At 40.8% G+C, this 16,603-nt stretch overlaps 1 protein-coding gene across 7 annotated transcripts in view; it reads left to right on the top strand.

The window, feature by feature from the left end:
- The first annotated feature begins 1,151 nt into the window (after nucleotides 1-1,151).
- The window catches only part of LOC122799719 (heterogeneous nuclear ribonucleoprotein A/B-like), a 183,890-nt gene continuing 168,438 nt past the window's right edge, over nucleotides 1,152-16,603 (top strand). The window contains exons 1-9 of one of the 7 annotated variants that reach the window (XM_044068969.1): nucleotides 1,152-1,290; nucleotides 1,479-1,673; nucleotides 5,213-5,381; nucleotides 5,461-5,619; nucleotides 6,875-7,006; nucleotides 7,168-7,273; nucleotides 7,403-7,561; nucleotides 7,638-7,717; nucleotides 11,552-13,077. In XM_044068969.1, coding sequence (XP_043924904.1) covers nucleotides 1,501-1,673; nucleotides 5,213-5,381; nucleotides 5,461-5,619; nucleotides 6,875-7,006; nucleotides 7,168-7,273; nucleotides 7,403-7,561; nucleotides 7,638-7,708 — 969 coding nt within the window. In that variant the 5' untranslated portion in view covers nucleotides 1,152-1,290; nucleotides 1,479-1,500 and the 3' untranslated portion in view covers nucleotides 7,709-7,717; nucleotides 11,552-13,077. Of the gene's footprint in view, nucleotides 1,291-1,478; nucleotides 1,674-5,212; nucleotides 5,382-5,460; nucleotides 5,620-6,874; nucleotides 7,007-7,167; nucleotides 7,274-7,399; nucleotides 7,562-7,637; nucleotides 7,718-11,551; nucleotides 13,078-16,603 lie in introns of those variants that run through there. The other 6 variants (XM_044068971.1, XM_044068970.1, XM_044068967.1 and 3 more) reach the window with 6 other exon arrangements.

Below are 16,603 nucleotides of genomic sequence, written 5' to 3'. Positions count from 1 at the left end.
AAATCAAACACTGATAAATATTAAGACGTGAGCACAGGCCTCCCAACGACGGAACACCGGGTGACTGCTTAAATACAAACCCAGAATGTAAAGTAGCAAACGCCGCAAGTGAACACACACATAACATCCAACCCGGATTTTGAAGCAAAGGAAATTGATCAAATCTGAAGACGTGCCTTTGAGAATATGTTACTCCCCCCCCCCCCCCCCAAAAAAAAAAGCGTGCAACCTGAGTAAACAGTGACGGGGTGCAGATTGCGGCTTCCAATTCGCACAACTGACACCATCTTTGTCAACCCCTTTGTGCTTGACAGGAACAGTTACCAAAAGCTGTGTAAAGCAGTCAGTTATATTCTTCGTATTAGTCATTAAAAAAAATCGACATTGACCAGTTTTAGCACACGAACGAAGTTAACTAGAAATACTATCCCGTATGTGAATCGTAAAAGGCACAATATTTTTTGAAAATTGTATGTAGTCTTAAAAATGAGGACACGTGCTTATATGTATATACTTTCAAATGATGCAAAGACGAACGCTTTTCAGACACAGCAATCTAAGTGTAGTAGCTCGCAGGATGCACTAGACTCACACATTTAAAAACAATTTCACAGACATTAACTATGGACAATACACCTCATTCTTATTGCCACAAGAGGCAATAATAAAGTATTTTACTCAGCTCTTCGTTAGCACTAAAACGAGTTAAGAGTACTGCTAGTACTAAACCTAAGAGAACGGAAAGATCTTGGGAAAGTCCTACAAATTACAAAGAGAAGACAAAACTTTAGGATCAGAACACAATCAATCCTTTAAGAAAGGAACTCGAAATACAAAGACAGTCTGCACTCGATGAATCCAAACAAGACTCCCACTATTAAAGCACGGGATGTCCACCCTCACAAAACAAAGACGAATGTATATAATTTATTAAATTTAACCACACTACACAAACCTAAACCACACACAACTACAGTTTTTACACACAATACACTAAACTGCGTAGATAAAACAAGGAAGCCATTTTCTATTCCCAGAAAAAAAAACTATGCGGAAAAGGCGGTACAACGCCTTTAGGAGTAGGCGTAGAAGTGTACATAAAATGACGCAGCCGTTGAAAACGAATAACAACGAAAGATACATATGATTGACAATCCGTTTGCGCCAATTAATGCGGATTTTGTTTTAAAGTTATTAAATCTACTTACCTTAAAACCTGCCACGAGTTGGCAAAATCCGGAGAATCCATCTTGAAGTCGGTTAGTACAGCAAGTAGACGTGTTGGAAGAGGTAGGGAATTGTTTTAATGATATAATTTGGATTTAGAAAACCTTTTAGTGTTTGTACTAATTTTTTTAATTTAATTGTTTATTTAAATATGTACAGTATAGTTTTTATGGATTCTTTATTTTAAAGTCAATGTAGGGCCGAAGGCCTACAACTTATTGCGCAAATAAATTTATTATATTTCTATATAGGTGTAGGTAACTTAAATAAAAAATGTCTGAAGAACAGCAGACTACCGAGACTCCCCAGAACGGTGCTGAATCTACAGAGACTGAACAACAGGAGACTACAATCCCCGAAGAGAATGGTGAGGGAGACCAGAGCAATGCTAGCAAGACCGATGACGAAGCCGGGACTATAGTTAGCAAGGCCGATGATGATGCTGGGTACGTAATTAACCTTTTTACGGTCTATGCTTTGGTCGTTTCATGTGTGATTTTGTGCAATGCAAGTAGCTTAATGCGATGGCTTGTATTATCTTTGTTCTTTGTGGCGCCATGTGCCGCTACATTGGGGGAGGGGCTATTAGTGGATGTCCTATTTTAGTGTTAAGAAATTTAATACTGTATCGGAATCTTTAGCTATCAAGTGGGTTTTATTTTTTAAATTATCCCACTTTAAGGTTGTATAAGCTGAGATTGCTTACTGGAGGGAAATAGCTTTTAATCTGCTTGTGTCCGGCCTGTGAACATTTAGGTAGATTAGTGTATCGAGTTGCCTTACCAAGTTTGACTAATTCCGATGGGGGGTCGGTATTAGTTTACTACCGTAAGATAACCATCCCCCCTCAGCGTCTTCGCGATATGCTTTGCCATTGTGTGGCCTTAAGGAAGGTTGTTCTGTAGACCCCAGCGTGTTATGTAAACCCAGCGTCTTTACTAATTATGAATTATTTGCTTTATCTAACCCCGTCATGCAGTAGTACTCTCAGTACATTAGAGTACAAAAATATTGTGTCTGGCTATAATCACGAAGATATATTATGGTAGTGCCCCAGTCCTTGCGTACATATTTACCGGGTGACAGCTAAGGAACACCTTGATGCACGCTAAAGAGGGTACCCTAGGTAATATGAGCGTTTAGCGCAAAAACCCGTTAATGTGACGTAACCGCTTAGCGGTGGAGCGCATGCGTAGTGCGTCCATACCGGTTGCATGTGGGTGTATGCTGCCCCCACCGGTGTGAAGTAACATAGCACATCACGTTTTATGGGGGGGGGGGTTGCTTCCACGCATAAGTCGCGTTTAACAGGTGTCTAGGTAGTAACGTCTTCTGTTGAATCTAATTTTCTGAGGTATCCGTTAAGGTTGTATGTACAAATTTTGATGGATTGTTGGAACGCTCTTCTCTCGAACCACGTGTTCTAACAGCATGTAGTGAGTCAAATACACCCAGTCCTGTTTACTACTCCACCTCGTGGTCTTGGAAGGCATTCCAGACTCTGTTCTGGGGAATCTAAAGGCGGAGTGTCATTACCCCGCTATAATCCCCAGTTGAACCCAAACAATGGGATGCTATTAAATGCTCAATTTCTGTGTCTTTCTTTATATGAATAAACGACAACAGCACTTAATGTGTGAGGTTGTTTCAATTTAAAGAAAACATTATCTCAGCTTGGAAAACAACTTGCAGTCTCAATTCATTGTCGTTAAAGCCAATGATTACAGGTAAACTTGCTGGCCAATTCCCTCCCCTAACTGATATCACGGAAATCTTAAAACAAAAATGCTGTGAGGTCCCAGTTCCCTGGTCCTTTCCCCCTATCCCCACAGAAAGGCTAGGGCAGGAAACTGTACGAGTCGTATCTCCTGCTGTGGTGTCAATCGCAGCAGGTAACTACTGAAATCCCCCTCCGCACTCTAAGGGGGATGGAAGAGGAGCCAAAATAGTAAATTCGTGCTTCACAAAGTTTTATTAGCCATTCTGAAAAGCAGCAATAAAGCATTTTGAGTGCTGTGGTATTGCATTGTCTGTTTTTTAAGTAGCCATTGAACGGCATGCTACTTAAACTGAAGACAGCAGTGTGCGCATATAAAATGCAGCGACAGGAGCTGTAGGAAGAAAGGCCTGCCTGATTAATTTTTTTTTTTTTGCACTGCTATGGTAGGGACTAGATTTTGCCATAAATAACTTTGTTTTCTCTCTAGTTTGAGTTGATGCCTAAAGTTGGATTTTCTTTATCTGCAGGGTTTTCATACCTCTTCGTTTTAACACTCTGGTTTATTTTATAACAATATTTTGAGTAAGATGGAGATGCTTATTTGCTGGGTAAGTCCTACTTGGAATGATCGAATTTTCAGCGGAGGCCTGGGGAGAGAAGCACGTCTCTATACATTTTTCAGCAGTTTTACTGTTCGATTTGACTTGTTGATCTCTCTTTGTGGGGTAGTTTTAGCCTTTTTTTCCTCTCTGTATATAGTGGAGTAGCTGCCTCCTAAAGCTTGCAGGTCACTTTCCTTGCAGACTTTCTACAGTGCTTGGAGTGTTGCAAGCATGCCCCCTACTTGTAATGTCTATTACAGCTGTGCCGTCCCAAGGATTACCAACATTTCCAGATTTCAAGCCCACCTGGTACAGGGAAGACTGCTTGGACAGTTGGGTTGCTTGGTGAATTGCCCATGTTTGTAGCTGCCTAGCCACTGACCATCCTTTCCAAATGTGTACGGGCATCTAGTTTGTCTCAAGTCAGCTTCTTGCGCTACTGATTCCAGGGTAGTCATCTTGACTGTAAGCTGCTCAGATTCTGGTCTTCTGTTACCTTGGGTTATTGTGTGGCTAAACATGGCCACTTTCTGTTTGCCTGCATTTCAGATTTTGAAATGGCTTTTGTCTTGCTGCAGTCCTTTTGTGCTGGTTACCAGCCCAGGAAATGGGTACCTACTGTGTGACTGCAGAACTTTTGTCAGTTTGTCTTTTCCGGGTTTGATTATTTGGGGGAGAAATGCAGCAGTTGCTTACCACCTACTCGGAGGCGATCTGTGTTGGACATATAAAGCCATCTCTAACCCAGAATTAATGGACATGTTCCAAGAAATCCAAATCCATCAGAGCTACACGCTCCAGTGACTTAAACCTCAGCACAGAAATAAATAGAACATGCTGGAGGGACAGATGTATCCCAGAGGCTCCCCTCACTCTGGAACAAATCCCAATCCATGTCACAGAGCCCCTCAATGACCCTCTTCCAGAAGAATCTTGACGTTTGGATGGGGGGGTCGTAAATTTACTCCTGGGATCTCTTGTGTCATTGCTAGACAGAGGCACGGTAAACTAACCTTAAATGGGCTATATTCTGTGACCTACTATACAGAGGCACAGTCAACTAATCTAAGAAGGGTGGCAAAAGCCAAACACACTCTGACTAGGCTTGTAAATGCCCTAGGGCAGATAGCCTAATGTTGAGTGGATCTGCACAAGTTGGAGTGAGTTTGCCCTACCTGCCTTGGGTAAATGAGCTGGTGTTCTATTGTATCCACCTGTACTGTTCTAGTAATACTAGATAAGATAACATTTGGGTGTGTCTTGGAGAGGTCTGACCTAGATGGGGAGATGTGGATGTTAGCTGGGAGCTGATGACTGCCCTTAAGGACCGCTTAAAGGCTATTTTCAGTGTTGGCTGCAGGAGGAAAATGGTGTAAGTGTTGACAGTTTAAAGCCAATCCTGATGTAGAAATAAGTTTGACATTAATGTAAAGGATTAATAGGTGTATTTGATAAAAGGTGTCTGCATATAATCCAAGTTGAAGTGATTTACCTTCCCACATGCACTGCTGAGCCCAGTCTTCAATGTGTTGAATGCTGTATTATAGCTCGGAGGTCATGGGTACTGAACTAATGTAGATGCATTGTTTAATTATTGCAGAAAAATGTTTGTCGGAGGTCATGGGTACTGAACTAATGTAGATGCATTGTTTAATTATTGCAGAAAAATGTTTGTTGGAGGCATCAGCTGGGATACAAGTAAAAAAGACTTGAAGGATTACTTTTCCAAGTTTGGTGAAGTGACTGACTGCACTATTAAGATGGACCCCAATACAGGGAGGTCTAGAGGCTTTGGCTTCATTCTCTTCAAAGATGCTTCAAGTGTGGACAAAGTAAGTATTTCAAAATGGGTATTTCCAACAATCCACTTTGGAATGCAGGAACACATTTAAATCGTTCTTTTCTTTCTAGGTTTTGGAACAGAAAGAACATAGATTAGATGGAAGGTTGATAGACCCAAAGAGAGCAATGGCTATGAAAAAAGATCCCATAAAGAAAATATTTGTAGGTGGTCTTAATCCAGAAACTGCAGAAGAAAAAATAAGGGAGTATTTCAGCCAGTTTGGAGAGGTAAGTGTGCTTTTTCTGAGTTTTCTAATCTAAAGTAAGCCTACCACTTTTTTGGGCAGTCTTTGCACTGCTGTTGTGATGGTCAGTTCCACAGTAAATTTAAAACTAGTCTGTGCATGCTGTATTATGGGGGTATGTATGAATAAAGAACACTTTGGAAGATGTCCTTGTGGGTTGGAAATGGAAGTACTGGCTATGATTTTTATTTACTTTGTTTACTGGGAAAATCTGACTGGACACTGGTCCTTTTTCAGCAGAGGCACAGGGAGAAAAGCTTCACATAATATGGAATCAAAGTAAAATGTCACCAGTACAGAAGAGTAAAACTTTAGTTTTGCATCAGTCAAAACTAATAATACTTTTATATAATAAATGGTACAATATGCAGGAAGAAGAGGACGAACAATACAGAGAATAAATATGATTGATATATTAAGGTGGCTGGCCAAGTGTATACTTGGAAGAAGCAGGAATTGTTGGGAGAGAGGAATGAGAAATGAGATTTGCAAGAAAGTGAATTGTGTTGCCTTTAAAATAAGGGAGGGATGTTTACATTGGTGTGACAAGTAGACTGAGTTAGGCTACCCCGATGGCTAATGTCCTGAGTTGGCAAAAACGTGGATAAATCAAGCAAGCTGCATGTCCTGGCTGCCTTTGAAGGTGGCTCCTGTTCACTTGTCACATTACTGCACATTGTAGTTGTACACCTTTCCCTTACTTTCAGTGCACAATTATAAAGTGTGTAAGATGTATTTTTAAATATCACCACACACACCCTCTCACTCTCTCAAGCCATGAACAGCATCGGGCCAGAGCCAGCCTCTTACTTGGCTGACACCTCAGTTCTTAAGGCTACTCCATCCTTGTATTAATCTGACTGGCTTCTCTGGTCTTTCCAAGACTTTGAATTTTCAGACTATTCACAACTGCATGAATACAGTTGTCCTGGGTAAATGCATGCATCTACTGTTTGCACCCTATAGTTAAACTATGTACTCCCTTGCCCTGGCTTATTTCACTGACTTAGCTATTGTTTGCCAACTACTCAGCCAGACTGCAACTGCGTTTTTATAACCCAGACTGTGTTTAGCATTTACTTTTGTAATCTGGTGGGCTTGTATTTGGGTGGTGATTAGCAGTGCTCTGTGGTAAATACAGAGAAGTAGTAGTAAAATGTTAATTGTTTTCTACTTTTTCTAGTAGAGGTTGTTTGTTTAAGTGAGACTAGAGCTTACATGAGCTTTTGTATGTGCAGATTGAAAGCATTGAACTTCCAATGGACCCCAAAAACAACAAGAGGAGAGGTTTTGTATTTATCACATTTAAAGAGGAGGAACCAGTAAAGAAGATAATGGAAAAGAAATTCCACAATGTCAGCGGCAGCAAGGTAAGAGTATGCAGAATGAAGTGGGGTATGTTTGGGGTACAGGCTCCCAAAGTAGTGGAATCAACAATTGAGGAGTACTTGGATATTTCATGTTGTACTGTTAAGTGGGCCATGACTACTTTATTGTATAAAATACTGACAGTCGTGCTTCATTCTCCCAGTGTGAAATCAAGGTTGCACAGCCTAAAGAAGTATATCAACAGCAGCAGTTCGGTGGAAGTAGAGGTGGCTTCTCGGGCAGAGGGAGAGGAGCTTCAAGAGGTGGTGGTATGTATGAGTTTTCAGTTATTTAATCAATCTTGTCTGGTGTAATAAAATTGGTTTAACTCCCAATTTTTGGCTGTGGGATTATTTTTTATATGTAGTAAATGTTTCTCCTTGTTGCACTTTCAGCAGCAAACCAGAACTGGACTCAAGGCTACAGCAACTACTGGAATCAAGGATACGGCAACCAAGGTTATGGTTATGGCACGCAAGCAGGTTATGGCGGCTATGGAGGCTACGACTACACTGGCTACAATTATTATGGTTATGGACCAGGTGGCTATGATTACAGTAAGTTACTGACTAGAAGCCTTTGTAGGAAGGGAGGGGGATATTTCCTGTTTTAATCTGAACTCTTGTCTCTTAGGTCAGACTGCTGCGAGCTATGGTAAAACTCCCAGGCGGGGAGCTCATCAGAATAACTACAGGCCATATTGAAGAGTTCAGGTATGGTCCCAGTCCCCTTATCACTTCTGATGTGTATTTAAACAAGGTTACTGTTCTCTTGTAATTGTGCATCACTGCAGGTCTATTTCTGCAGCTTTGTCTTTGCAGAAATGTGGTGGTGTTGCAGCTAGTATTGTCTTTCAGGTTTACAGGACTAGGGTCTTGGGAGAGTAAGGGGGTGGTCTGCATCTTGGAGTAGAAGTTGTGGAGATGCCAGATATGGGCAACTTGCTGGCCATCCTGAATGAGCTTGTGTAACTTGACTAACTGTCGAGCTTTGCCCTTTCAGTCAAGTGACCTTGGATCTTTGGTTACTGTTCCCTGGCTATTTGGGATTAGTGATACTGTCTAAACCTGTCGGATTACCAGCTTTGTGGGCACCAAGTCTTGGTGCACATCCCATTCTAATGACAGTTTGGTGCTGTTACAGGGATTTGCACAATTGTGGGGGGGGGGGGGGGAATTTAGTTAGGATGCTAGTAAGTCTTGGACTAAGAACACCATAATCATTACTGTTGGCAGTTGACATAAACTGTGGTGCCCAAGTGGCATTTACATTACTAATTATGTTGACAAGTAGACAACTATTATCATAAACTTGTAAATACATTCTCAAAGTCAGTTAATAGATTCTCAGTCAGTTAAGCTCAGAACTACTAAGAACCATGCAAGTCTTGTAGGTCATGTCTTTTGAAATGTGTGTTTTCCACTGACACACTATTGTCAAATTACCTGCGTACTTCCACACGGTAATTTGCTATACTTGACTGGGTAAGGTAGAAGCTGAGAACGGTAGATGCACTGTTCTGGGACACAAACAGGCCTAGACTAGAGGATTACAAGCTTTGAGGCTTGAAAAGAACAGACTCTGGAAAGTAGAAATTTGTAAAGGAATTGCTTTTTGTGGTGGCCATGCAGGGCTATCTAGGTTTGATCACTGTCGAACTCATGGCAGCTACTATTTGGGCCAGTCTATATTTTCAGTTAACCCCCAGAAGTTGCCAACATTGAGGATGTATAGCACACCACAAGAATTGTCCAGGTTTCAACTAGTTGCTTTGAGTAATCTGGTGGCTGTGGCAACTAGTACTTAACCAAAGTTGGCTTTGAATTGCTTTTGGTGCAGCTTAGTCTAGCATTGGCACACTAAGTTATTGGTAGTAAAGAGTTAACAAACAGGCTAACATCTTTCTAAGCTGTCATATTCTTTCTAGGTATGCTGTGACTGGGGAATGAATTGAGGGATATGCTGTCATTTCCAGTTTTTCAAGGCATTAGAAATTCTGTACTTATGCAACTTTACATAAGTTATGTAATGGTCCAACTGAAGTTTCAGAACTAGAACTAGCTCCTGTGATGCTCTTTTTGGACCAGGACAAGATGGCATACCAAGTTGTGGACATAATTGGCTTCTGGTGGGGAGCTGTCAAAGCAAAAGCTTAGCACCTTCCTACGTTGAATGTTGATTAGAATGTCTGAACTATACCCGTGAGTAGTTTTCACAAGACAAAATGGTCCCATCAAAACCACAAATTCTTTGCTAAAGAAATGATTGCATTTCTTTTTGCTGTCCATTTGTTATGTACTTGCTAATCCCATGGGCTGCATCTTTGTACAGTTTGCTGCCCCCCCCCCATGGAATTTGTAGTGCAGTTTCATTAAATCATACCCTTGTCGACTAGGCATGTAGCTACAAGTGGCACAAGCACTTCATCTGGGCCCAGTGTTCGCATGTATATTGCCACTTCAGGTAGATGTGTGGTCTAGAAATTTTATGCCTGGTACAAATGCATTCATGGATATCCTTGTAGACTTCACTAGCTATCACACAAACTGGGGGTTGAAAACTAAACACTATCTTATGCCCCTGCTGTACCTGCAGAACAAGGCATCCTGTGATTCAAGCAGCTGCTTGGTGTGTGCATCTGGACTACCTAAGAGGCTGCAGGAATGGAGTTTGGGACATGTCTGGCTTGCTTCCTGTTTGTGTCCACTGCATTCATGCTAGTTTTGCCAATGTGCTTTCTGGAAGAGTGGCTATTCAATTTTCTGTCTTGCCACTGGTGGATTTTCTCGGTCACAGCATTTAATCTATAATGCTTGGCTAGGTCCTTGAATGTGCTGCCTTTTTGATGTTCTAGGAGCAGTTTTTGCTTTTTGTGCAGCAGGATGTGATCCATTTCATTTAGTTGTGGAATTGGGATATGTAGATTTGTCTAGTGCATTCAGGAATTCTCCAAAAAACATGCTGGTAGAAATTGGGCACTTAAGTGCTAGCAGTTTGGGTAGAATTATGCTATGGTTTTCTAGCAGTCAAAGCATTTTGTGCATGTGCAGCTTGGTGTTTTGCAGTACTTGAGGCCGATGCTATTTCAGAAGCTAACTCTTGCTTGTACCTACTTCTGTTGTGTGTTGGTACCTTTCCTTTGTGTGTGGATTGAGTAGTTTCACCACTTGATCACTATGCTGCATTAGTGTGCCCACTGTAGGGCTTACTGGTCTAAATATACCCCCCCACCCCGTTTCAGTCATGACAAAAGGCTAGTAATTGGTGCCATAATTTTACAATCATGTAATTTTAATGCCATCGATTAGCGCTTGACTATCCAGCACCCCCCCCCCAAATAGTTCTTGCTTATTCAGGAGTTGGTGCTGCAACCATATCTGTACCTGTGGGTACACCAAGCCAAGTGCCACATTTCCAGTGGACGTTGCTGCTTCCATTAAATCCCAGGGTTTCCAAATTTCACCTGCAGTGGTGATGTGTAGTTTGGTTAGTGTATTCTAATCCCTTTCCCAGCTTCTAATGCTTTAGTGCTCCTGCTTGGGTTCAGGGTCTTCAAGTATTGAGTGCAGTCTTCCCTTTCTTATTCCATATGTGCAGCAGTCTTGGGTTGTATCTGCAAGCTAACTTGCACTAAACTGGAGATCATGTTTCAGGGTGCAAACTGTGGGCAATTTTTTGGCCAAGGAAATTTTTTTGTCTGGATCTTAAGGTTTTTGCTGCAGTGGAACTTAAACTGCTTATTTTCAGTCTCTTCACTGGCTTTGGCATCTGCCTTACTGGTGCCAAACCTGGTGTGTGATGCCAAATGGTCTCTAACCTTGTGCTTGGGAGTCTGTTACGGTAAGTACAAACAATGGCTCCTGCCACTTCAGTTTAGCAGGAAACTGGTAATATCCTTTCATAGTGATGTGCAGTCTGTACAATGTAGGCTCGTTTCATACCGGGTGGTACATGGTGGTAGACCCAGTAAGCTTCTTGGAGCCTTAACGTTAAAGGTGTTTTGTCAAGACATAATGGGTAGAATTGAGTGCAGTATGTAGAAATGGCTAATGGCATTGACAGAAATGACTTTCGACAAACTAGTTACGTTGTGTAACTTTACTACTTGTACTAATCTGACCCTGGTGCTCAAACCTAACCTCAAACATGGGATAGAAATCTAAAGGTGGCAGTGAGTGAGCCAGATGTGGAAGTTATGTATCAGTTAACGGTTAACTCATCCCTTGGTAAGGATCCATTTTGCCATGGGGTGCCAAGCTTTTGGGTCTGTGTGCTGTGAAGGATGGTCTCATAGCAGTCCTAACTTTAGTCTTAGAATATAAAAAGAGTAAAGCTTTGTTTAACTGTAAAACTAAAACTAATGGTGTGTTAACATGTTACTGTTCAAGTAGAATGTACTTGTAAAACTTGCTGAACTTTTGTGGGATAAAACAGACAAAATGCTGTAATTTTAAGGCAAATTGCCTTTGTAGTTTTAGTTGCATTATAGTGATGGTAATTGTAGTGCTATATTAACTTTGTTGCCCCTTTTGCTTTTGTTTTTATAGTTTTCAAGCATGTCATATACTGTAAAGCCGCTCTGCAGTCATTAGTGGATGGAGTAATTACTGAAATTGACCAGTTTACAGTTGCATACTAGTGAGTTTAAACTTTCAATATTACGTGATTCTGTTAATAGGTTAAAACAGACAGAATGCTGATTCGGGGGTCCTCGTAAAGCTGCAGCACTGAATCTAGGGATTCTCTTCTTGGATTTATAAACAAAAAAAACTATGGACTCTGGATTCTTCCAGTTAAACAGATGACATGAGACGCATCATAGGGAACCAGTGTCACTTTCCACTTTTTATTTTGTATTGTCCATATACATTTCCTTTAGGGGAAGTGTTATTTTACTGTACTTTTTGGTACCTTTTTTTGGATTCTAATGTATTGTATAAGGTATTTTACATGTGTTCTGGATTTGCCACAATAACATTACTGAAGCTGTCCTGGCTTTTTGAAATAAATGATTTTGGGTAACCTGGTGTGGTTTTGTTTTGATGTAATCATGTAGCAGTTCGGCCTTTCCCTGCTAATCTATCCTGTCCAAAACACCAAGTCAGTACCCTAAACCTTCATTTTAATTTTGTTCGTGTTGAAAAAAAAAATAGTTTGAGTTTTTTATAAATTTACTTTTGAATTTGAAACTGAAAAAGGGCAAGGAAAGATGTTTTGTAAATGTGTACGAATAAAGTGTAATTTTGCCCCTTCGAATTTTTAGTTGTAAGATTATTGGTAATGCTTCACTGGTAAAATGCTCCAAAAGTATGTCTGTTTTGCAATTCCAGGAATTCTAGTGGGAATATTTTGTATTATGTGCTAAAGTCAAGCTGGCCACGTAGTATGAACTAATTTCTGATAAGAGTTTGTATTGTAAATACTTTGTCATGTATAAATCTTTAATGCTAATATTTTGGGTTGCACATGGATAGCTGAAAATGTTTTCTCTGCAGTTCCCACACAGAGCAGGTCTATAAAATAAGATTTTTGGTCAACTTTTGTAACGCATTGGTAACAAGTTCCAATTTAATGGGCATTGATGGGCATTGAGCAGGTATTGTCCAAACCCAGTTTGTACTTTGTGGCCTTTCCCAGTGAGAATTGCTTTCAGCATGTCACCGACCTAGATGTGTGTAAACTTTGTGCATTAAGCCCCTTTTGAAGAAAAACATTACCCTGTGTACTTACCCTGTGTACTCTGCTAAAATGTCTCTATTGATTTTCTGTAGAATAAATTTTTTTGTAACTGCATGTAAACAGTTAGTGACCCAGTTGCACATTCACTATATATAGTTGGGTAGTGTGCTGTTAAGGGAAGAGTGTTAAGATTAGCAGTCTTCAGTTCCTGTGATCTGCAAAACAGATTTATTGTTGCAGCTCTAAAACAATTGACTTTGTAAAACCGTTGTTTTAGGTTAAGTTTTATATATGTACCCATTGTATAAACTCTCATTAAAAAAAGTATGCTGATAAGTGTTAGCCTCTCCTCTCATACTGTGCAACTGAAAAAAAATAAAGATTTTAAAACTAATTTTAGTAATTAACATGTTAAATGGTCTTTTTTGCTGTACTTCTGCCCCTTGCCCCTAAGTGTACAAAGGCTGGTTCCAGTTCAGGTTAATATGGTGGTTCATATTACAGCAGTTTCCATTAGAATTCTTTCCCCCAACACCACTATGTAGGGTCTCTAATAATTTCCCTCCCTTCATGGTTCAGTGCTCTGCTTTGCTACATGCAGATGCTCCTAGTCACAGGAAGTACTTTGCACAATGTAAGCGTTTTCATTTAACAGTAACTTTACTCAAATGCTACTGTCTGTTATGAAGCCTTCTGCCAACCTATGGCCAGTGTCAGTACCTGAAATGTAGTGTGTAGGTTTCTGTGTGGCTCCTTGTCTGGTCTGGCTATATTGGTACCATGAAGTAAAGGTGCTTTAAACTGTAAGCATGGCTGACTTGACAGTTGTGGGCTTGGATTACATTGGTAATTTAAGGTACTAGACTTTCTAACTTTTGTGCATATGCATTTTTTCAGTTCTTTCCAGCATAGTCTGGGGGAGGGTTTCTAAAGATTTGGCTTTACTTTAGTGTGGCATGTGTGACTGCTCAGTTTATTCCTTTAAAATTCTGTGCATTTATTCTTTCATAACTTGTACTAAACTCCAGTTGCATCTAAGACCTGAACACTTAGGACTATCCCTTCAAATATAAACAGGCTTTTTCCACCAGTTCTTTCCTGCTGTATTTGAAGTGGATTGTTCAGCACTTTGGCTGGTGTGAATGCTAGCAACGGTTCCCTTCAGGTTTAAGGTGAGTAACTCTATGTTCTGGTAATATCTAGTGTCTGCTGTTAAGTTTAACAGTGCAAGTACAAAGATATCCTGGTTTTGAAAATGTCCTGCGACAGACTCCTATGCATTTGTAGGGTTTGAGTTGCTTAAATGATTGGGTTCGAGTTTCGGTTCAGTAGAACTTCATCAGCACTGAGGGAGGAATATCCATCTGACATGCTTTTGTAATGCTTGTAAAGAATGTCCCTGTAGTACATGGCAGTTTATTTCAAAACTTTGTGGCTAAAATTCTGTGCATGTCTGTCTCAAGCCCATCTTTGCAAAGCATGACAATGGGTTTAAGGAATATGCTTGCGTGGGCTCTCATGACCGGAGGAGAGCACTTAATCTGCACTGGTAGACATTGTGGCCTCTGCCCCAAACTCGGGGTGCATTCATTGTTTAAAATTGGGTGGGGTTTTTAGCTAGTACTGTCTGCTGCAATTGTATAAGCTGGCTTTAAGCTCTCTTATCTGACTCCCAAGGCTCCATCCTGGGGCTCCTGTTAAATATCTTTACTAACCCATCTCTTTACTCCTGCCCAAACCTCACTCTTAGAATCTGCTGATGACTCCACTGTCCTCCCTCTGACAATTTTCCTCACCTCCTCGCCCCTCGCTGAAGACTCAGCACTTTAAACAAGGTCTGACTTTCAATCAACTACTGCTCAATCCTAACTAAGTGAAATCGGTTCTTCCTAAAAAAAAAAAAATCCTGTCACCTCTAATACTAGTATCAGAGTAGAACCTCACTGAACTCCCCTGTTTTTGATTGTGGATGTCAAATTAAAGACTCCATCTTGACTACTGTATAGGAACAAAAAAATCCTAACTTTGAATCAATTGTCCTCGGCACAAGCCTTCTTATTCCCCACCCTACTGTAAGCTTCCACTATATTTACCAGCCTGTCTGCCAAACTTTAACTCGCTTGTAGCAAGAGCTCACCACTGGCTTGAGTTTCAACATCAGCTACTCTCCCATAGATCCACCTAACCCACTCCATCCTTCACTAACCCCTAGCTTGTTCGTATCTGGTATATTTAGCAAAATACTTGGTCCTGCCTGGAACAAACCTCTCAACAACACATTTAGTTTTAATATAGCATTAAAGGAATTTGTGATGTAATGACCCCCCCCCCCCCCAACTTGAATACTACCTCTGCCGCTAATGCACCTTTGGGGGGGTCCCTCATTTTATCTATTGAGTATCTGCCCAGGTTATTCCTATTTCGCATACTGTCCTCTGGGCATTTCATTTCAGCTTCTACCATATTCCAAAAGAACAAATTATTTTTTCCCATGTCCATATCTTTTTGTGTTCCTTTACAATAACTATTGTATTTCACAATGATTTTTGATGCTGGCTGTGTTGGACAAATGCTTTTCCTCAAATTGTTTACACCATTTTTTTGTAATGGGAGCTTTTCTTCTCTGGTCTCTGCTGGAAAAGGGGCAAGCTGCACAACAAACTAGCCCTAAATTCTGTAAAGAACTGAAGTGGCTGTATCCAGCTGCATCATAACCGAGCTGGGAACTGAATCTACTAGCTGTGTAGATAGGTGAAACTCTACCAAAAGTTCTTTCAATGAAGGCATTGCCAACTAAGGTTAAGTGGGGAAGTGTAGTTGGCTCTTGGTGCTGTGGTCAGCAACTCTTGGAGCCACGGTAGTCTGTTGCTGGTAGTGTCATAACAGATTCTGGTGGACAAATACTGACCAGTATTTTCCTCTTCTATTAGAGCACTGCCCTTTTGTATGTTGGATGGAATAGATGCCCTGCATTCTTGGATGAACCTTAGGTGGATTTGTCCTGGGGAAATTCACCCTGGGCCTGTGTTTTGTAAAAAGTGGGAAATTTGAAGGTACGTATTGGCAACTTAAATTTCTTTGTCATGAGTGTACTGCATCTTTCTAAGAACTGCTTAGTAATTAAAACTACTCCCTTACAAGTTTTGTCCATACCTAGTCACGGATGTGTAAAAAATTTCTTATAGCTGGGGATTTCCTTCAGTTCTTGGACAAGAATTGCTGGTGTCCACTTTTGTCTTTAGTAGCTTAGTTCACATGTGCTGGTCATCAGCAAGGGGTGCGGAAACTTTTTTGGGATCCTAGATGTATAGCCCAAATTTCCCACTTCTGCCAAACTTTGCTCCAAGGTAAGTGATTCCCTCCACCTACTAGCAAGGGAATAAAACCATACACCAGAAGCCTTGGTCTTCAGAATTACTCTAGCCATGGTCTGTGTTCAGATGTCTAGTTTTTTGTTGCACAACTAGGCAGATGTAGAGGCCCACAAATGACAAGGCATTACTAAATGAAATGGATTTTGTTGGTGGCTCCTGTAAAGTGAATACTTCGTTTCTGAGGAATTTTAAGGGTTGTGATATTTGTGGTCTGTATACTAGGTTCTAGTGTGGATATGCATGGCCTTCCAAGTTTTCACATTTCACCCCTTTCAGTGTATGGTTAGGTCTGTTTTACTAACCATTTAGTAATGCAGTGTGGGGTTGTAGCCCAGACATGGAAAGTAGCTTTCTGCCTAGCAAGAGCAATGCAGGAGATCGCACAGGTAGCGGGTATGCTGTGACCCTTGGCTAGTGGTCTGTTGGAATTGAATAGAATTGAAGCTTGTGTTCTATTATCTGTAAAGTTTACATTCCCTGCTTCAGATGTGGTAATGGTTAATTTTGGACTTTAGGACTGTCCATTAACAACTAAATATTGGAAGT

This window comes from Protopterus annectens, chromosome 4.part0, assembly GCF_019279795.1.
Source record: "Protopterus annectens isolate FY-2018-M chromosome 4.part0, PAN1.0, whole genome shotgun sequence".
Classification (NCBI taxonomy): domain Eukaryota; kingdom Metazoa; phylum Chordata; order Ceratodontiformes; family Protopteridae; genus Protopterus; species Protopterus annectens.
Note: the sequence above shows the minus strand (reverse complement) of the source record. Positions and strands in the feature narration are given on the sequence as shown.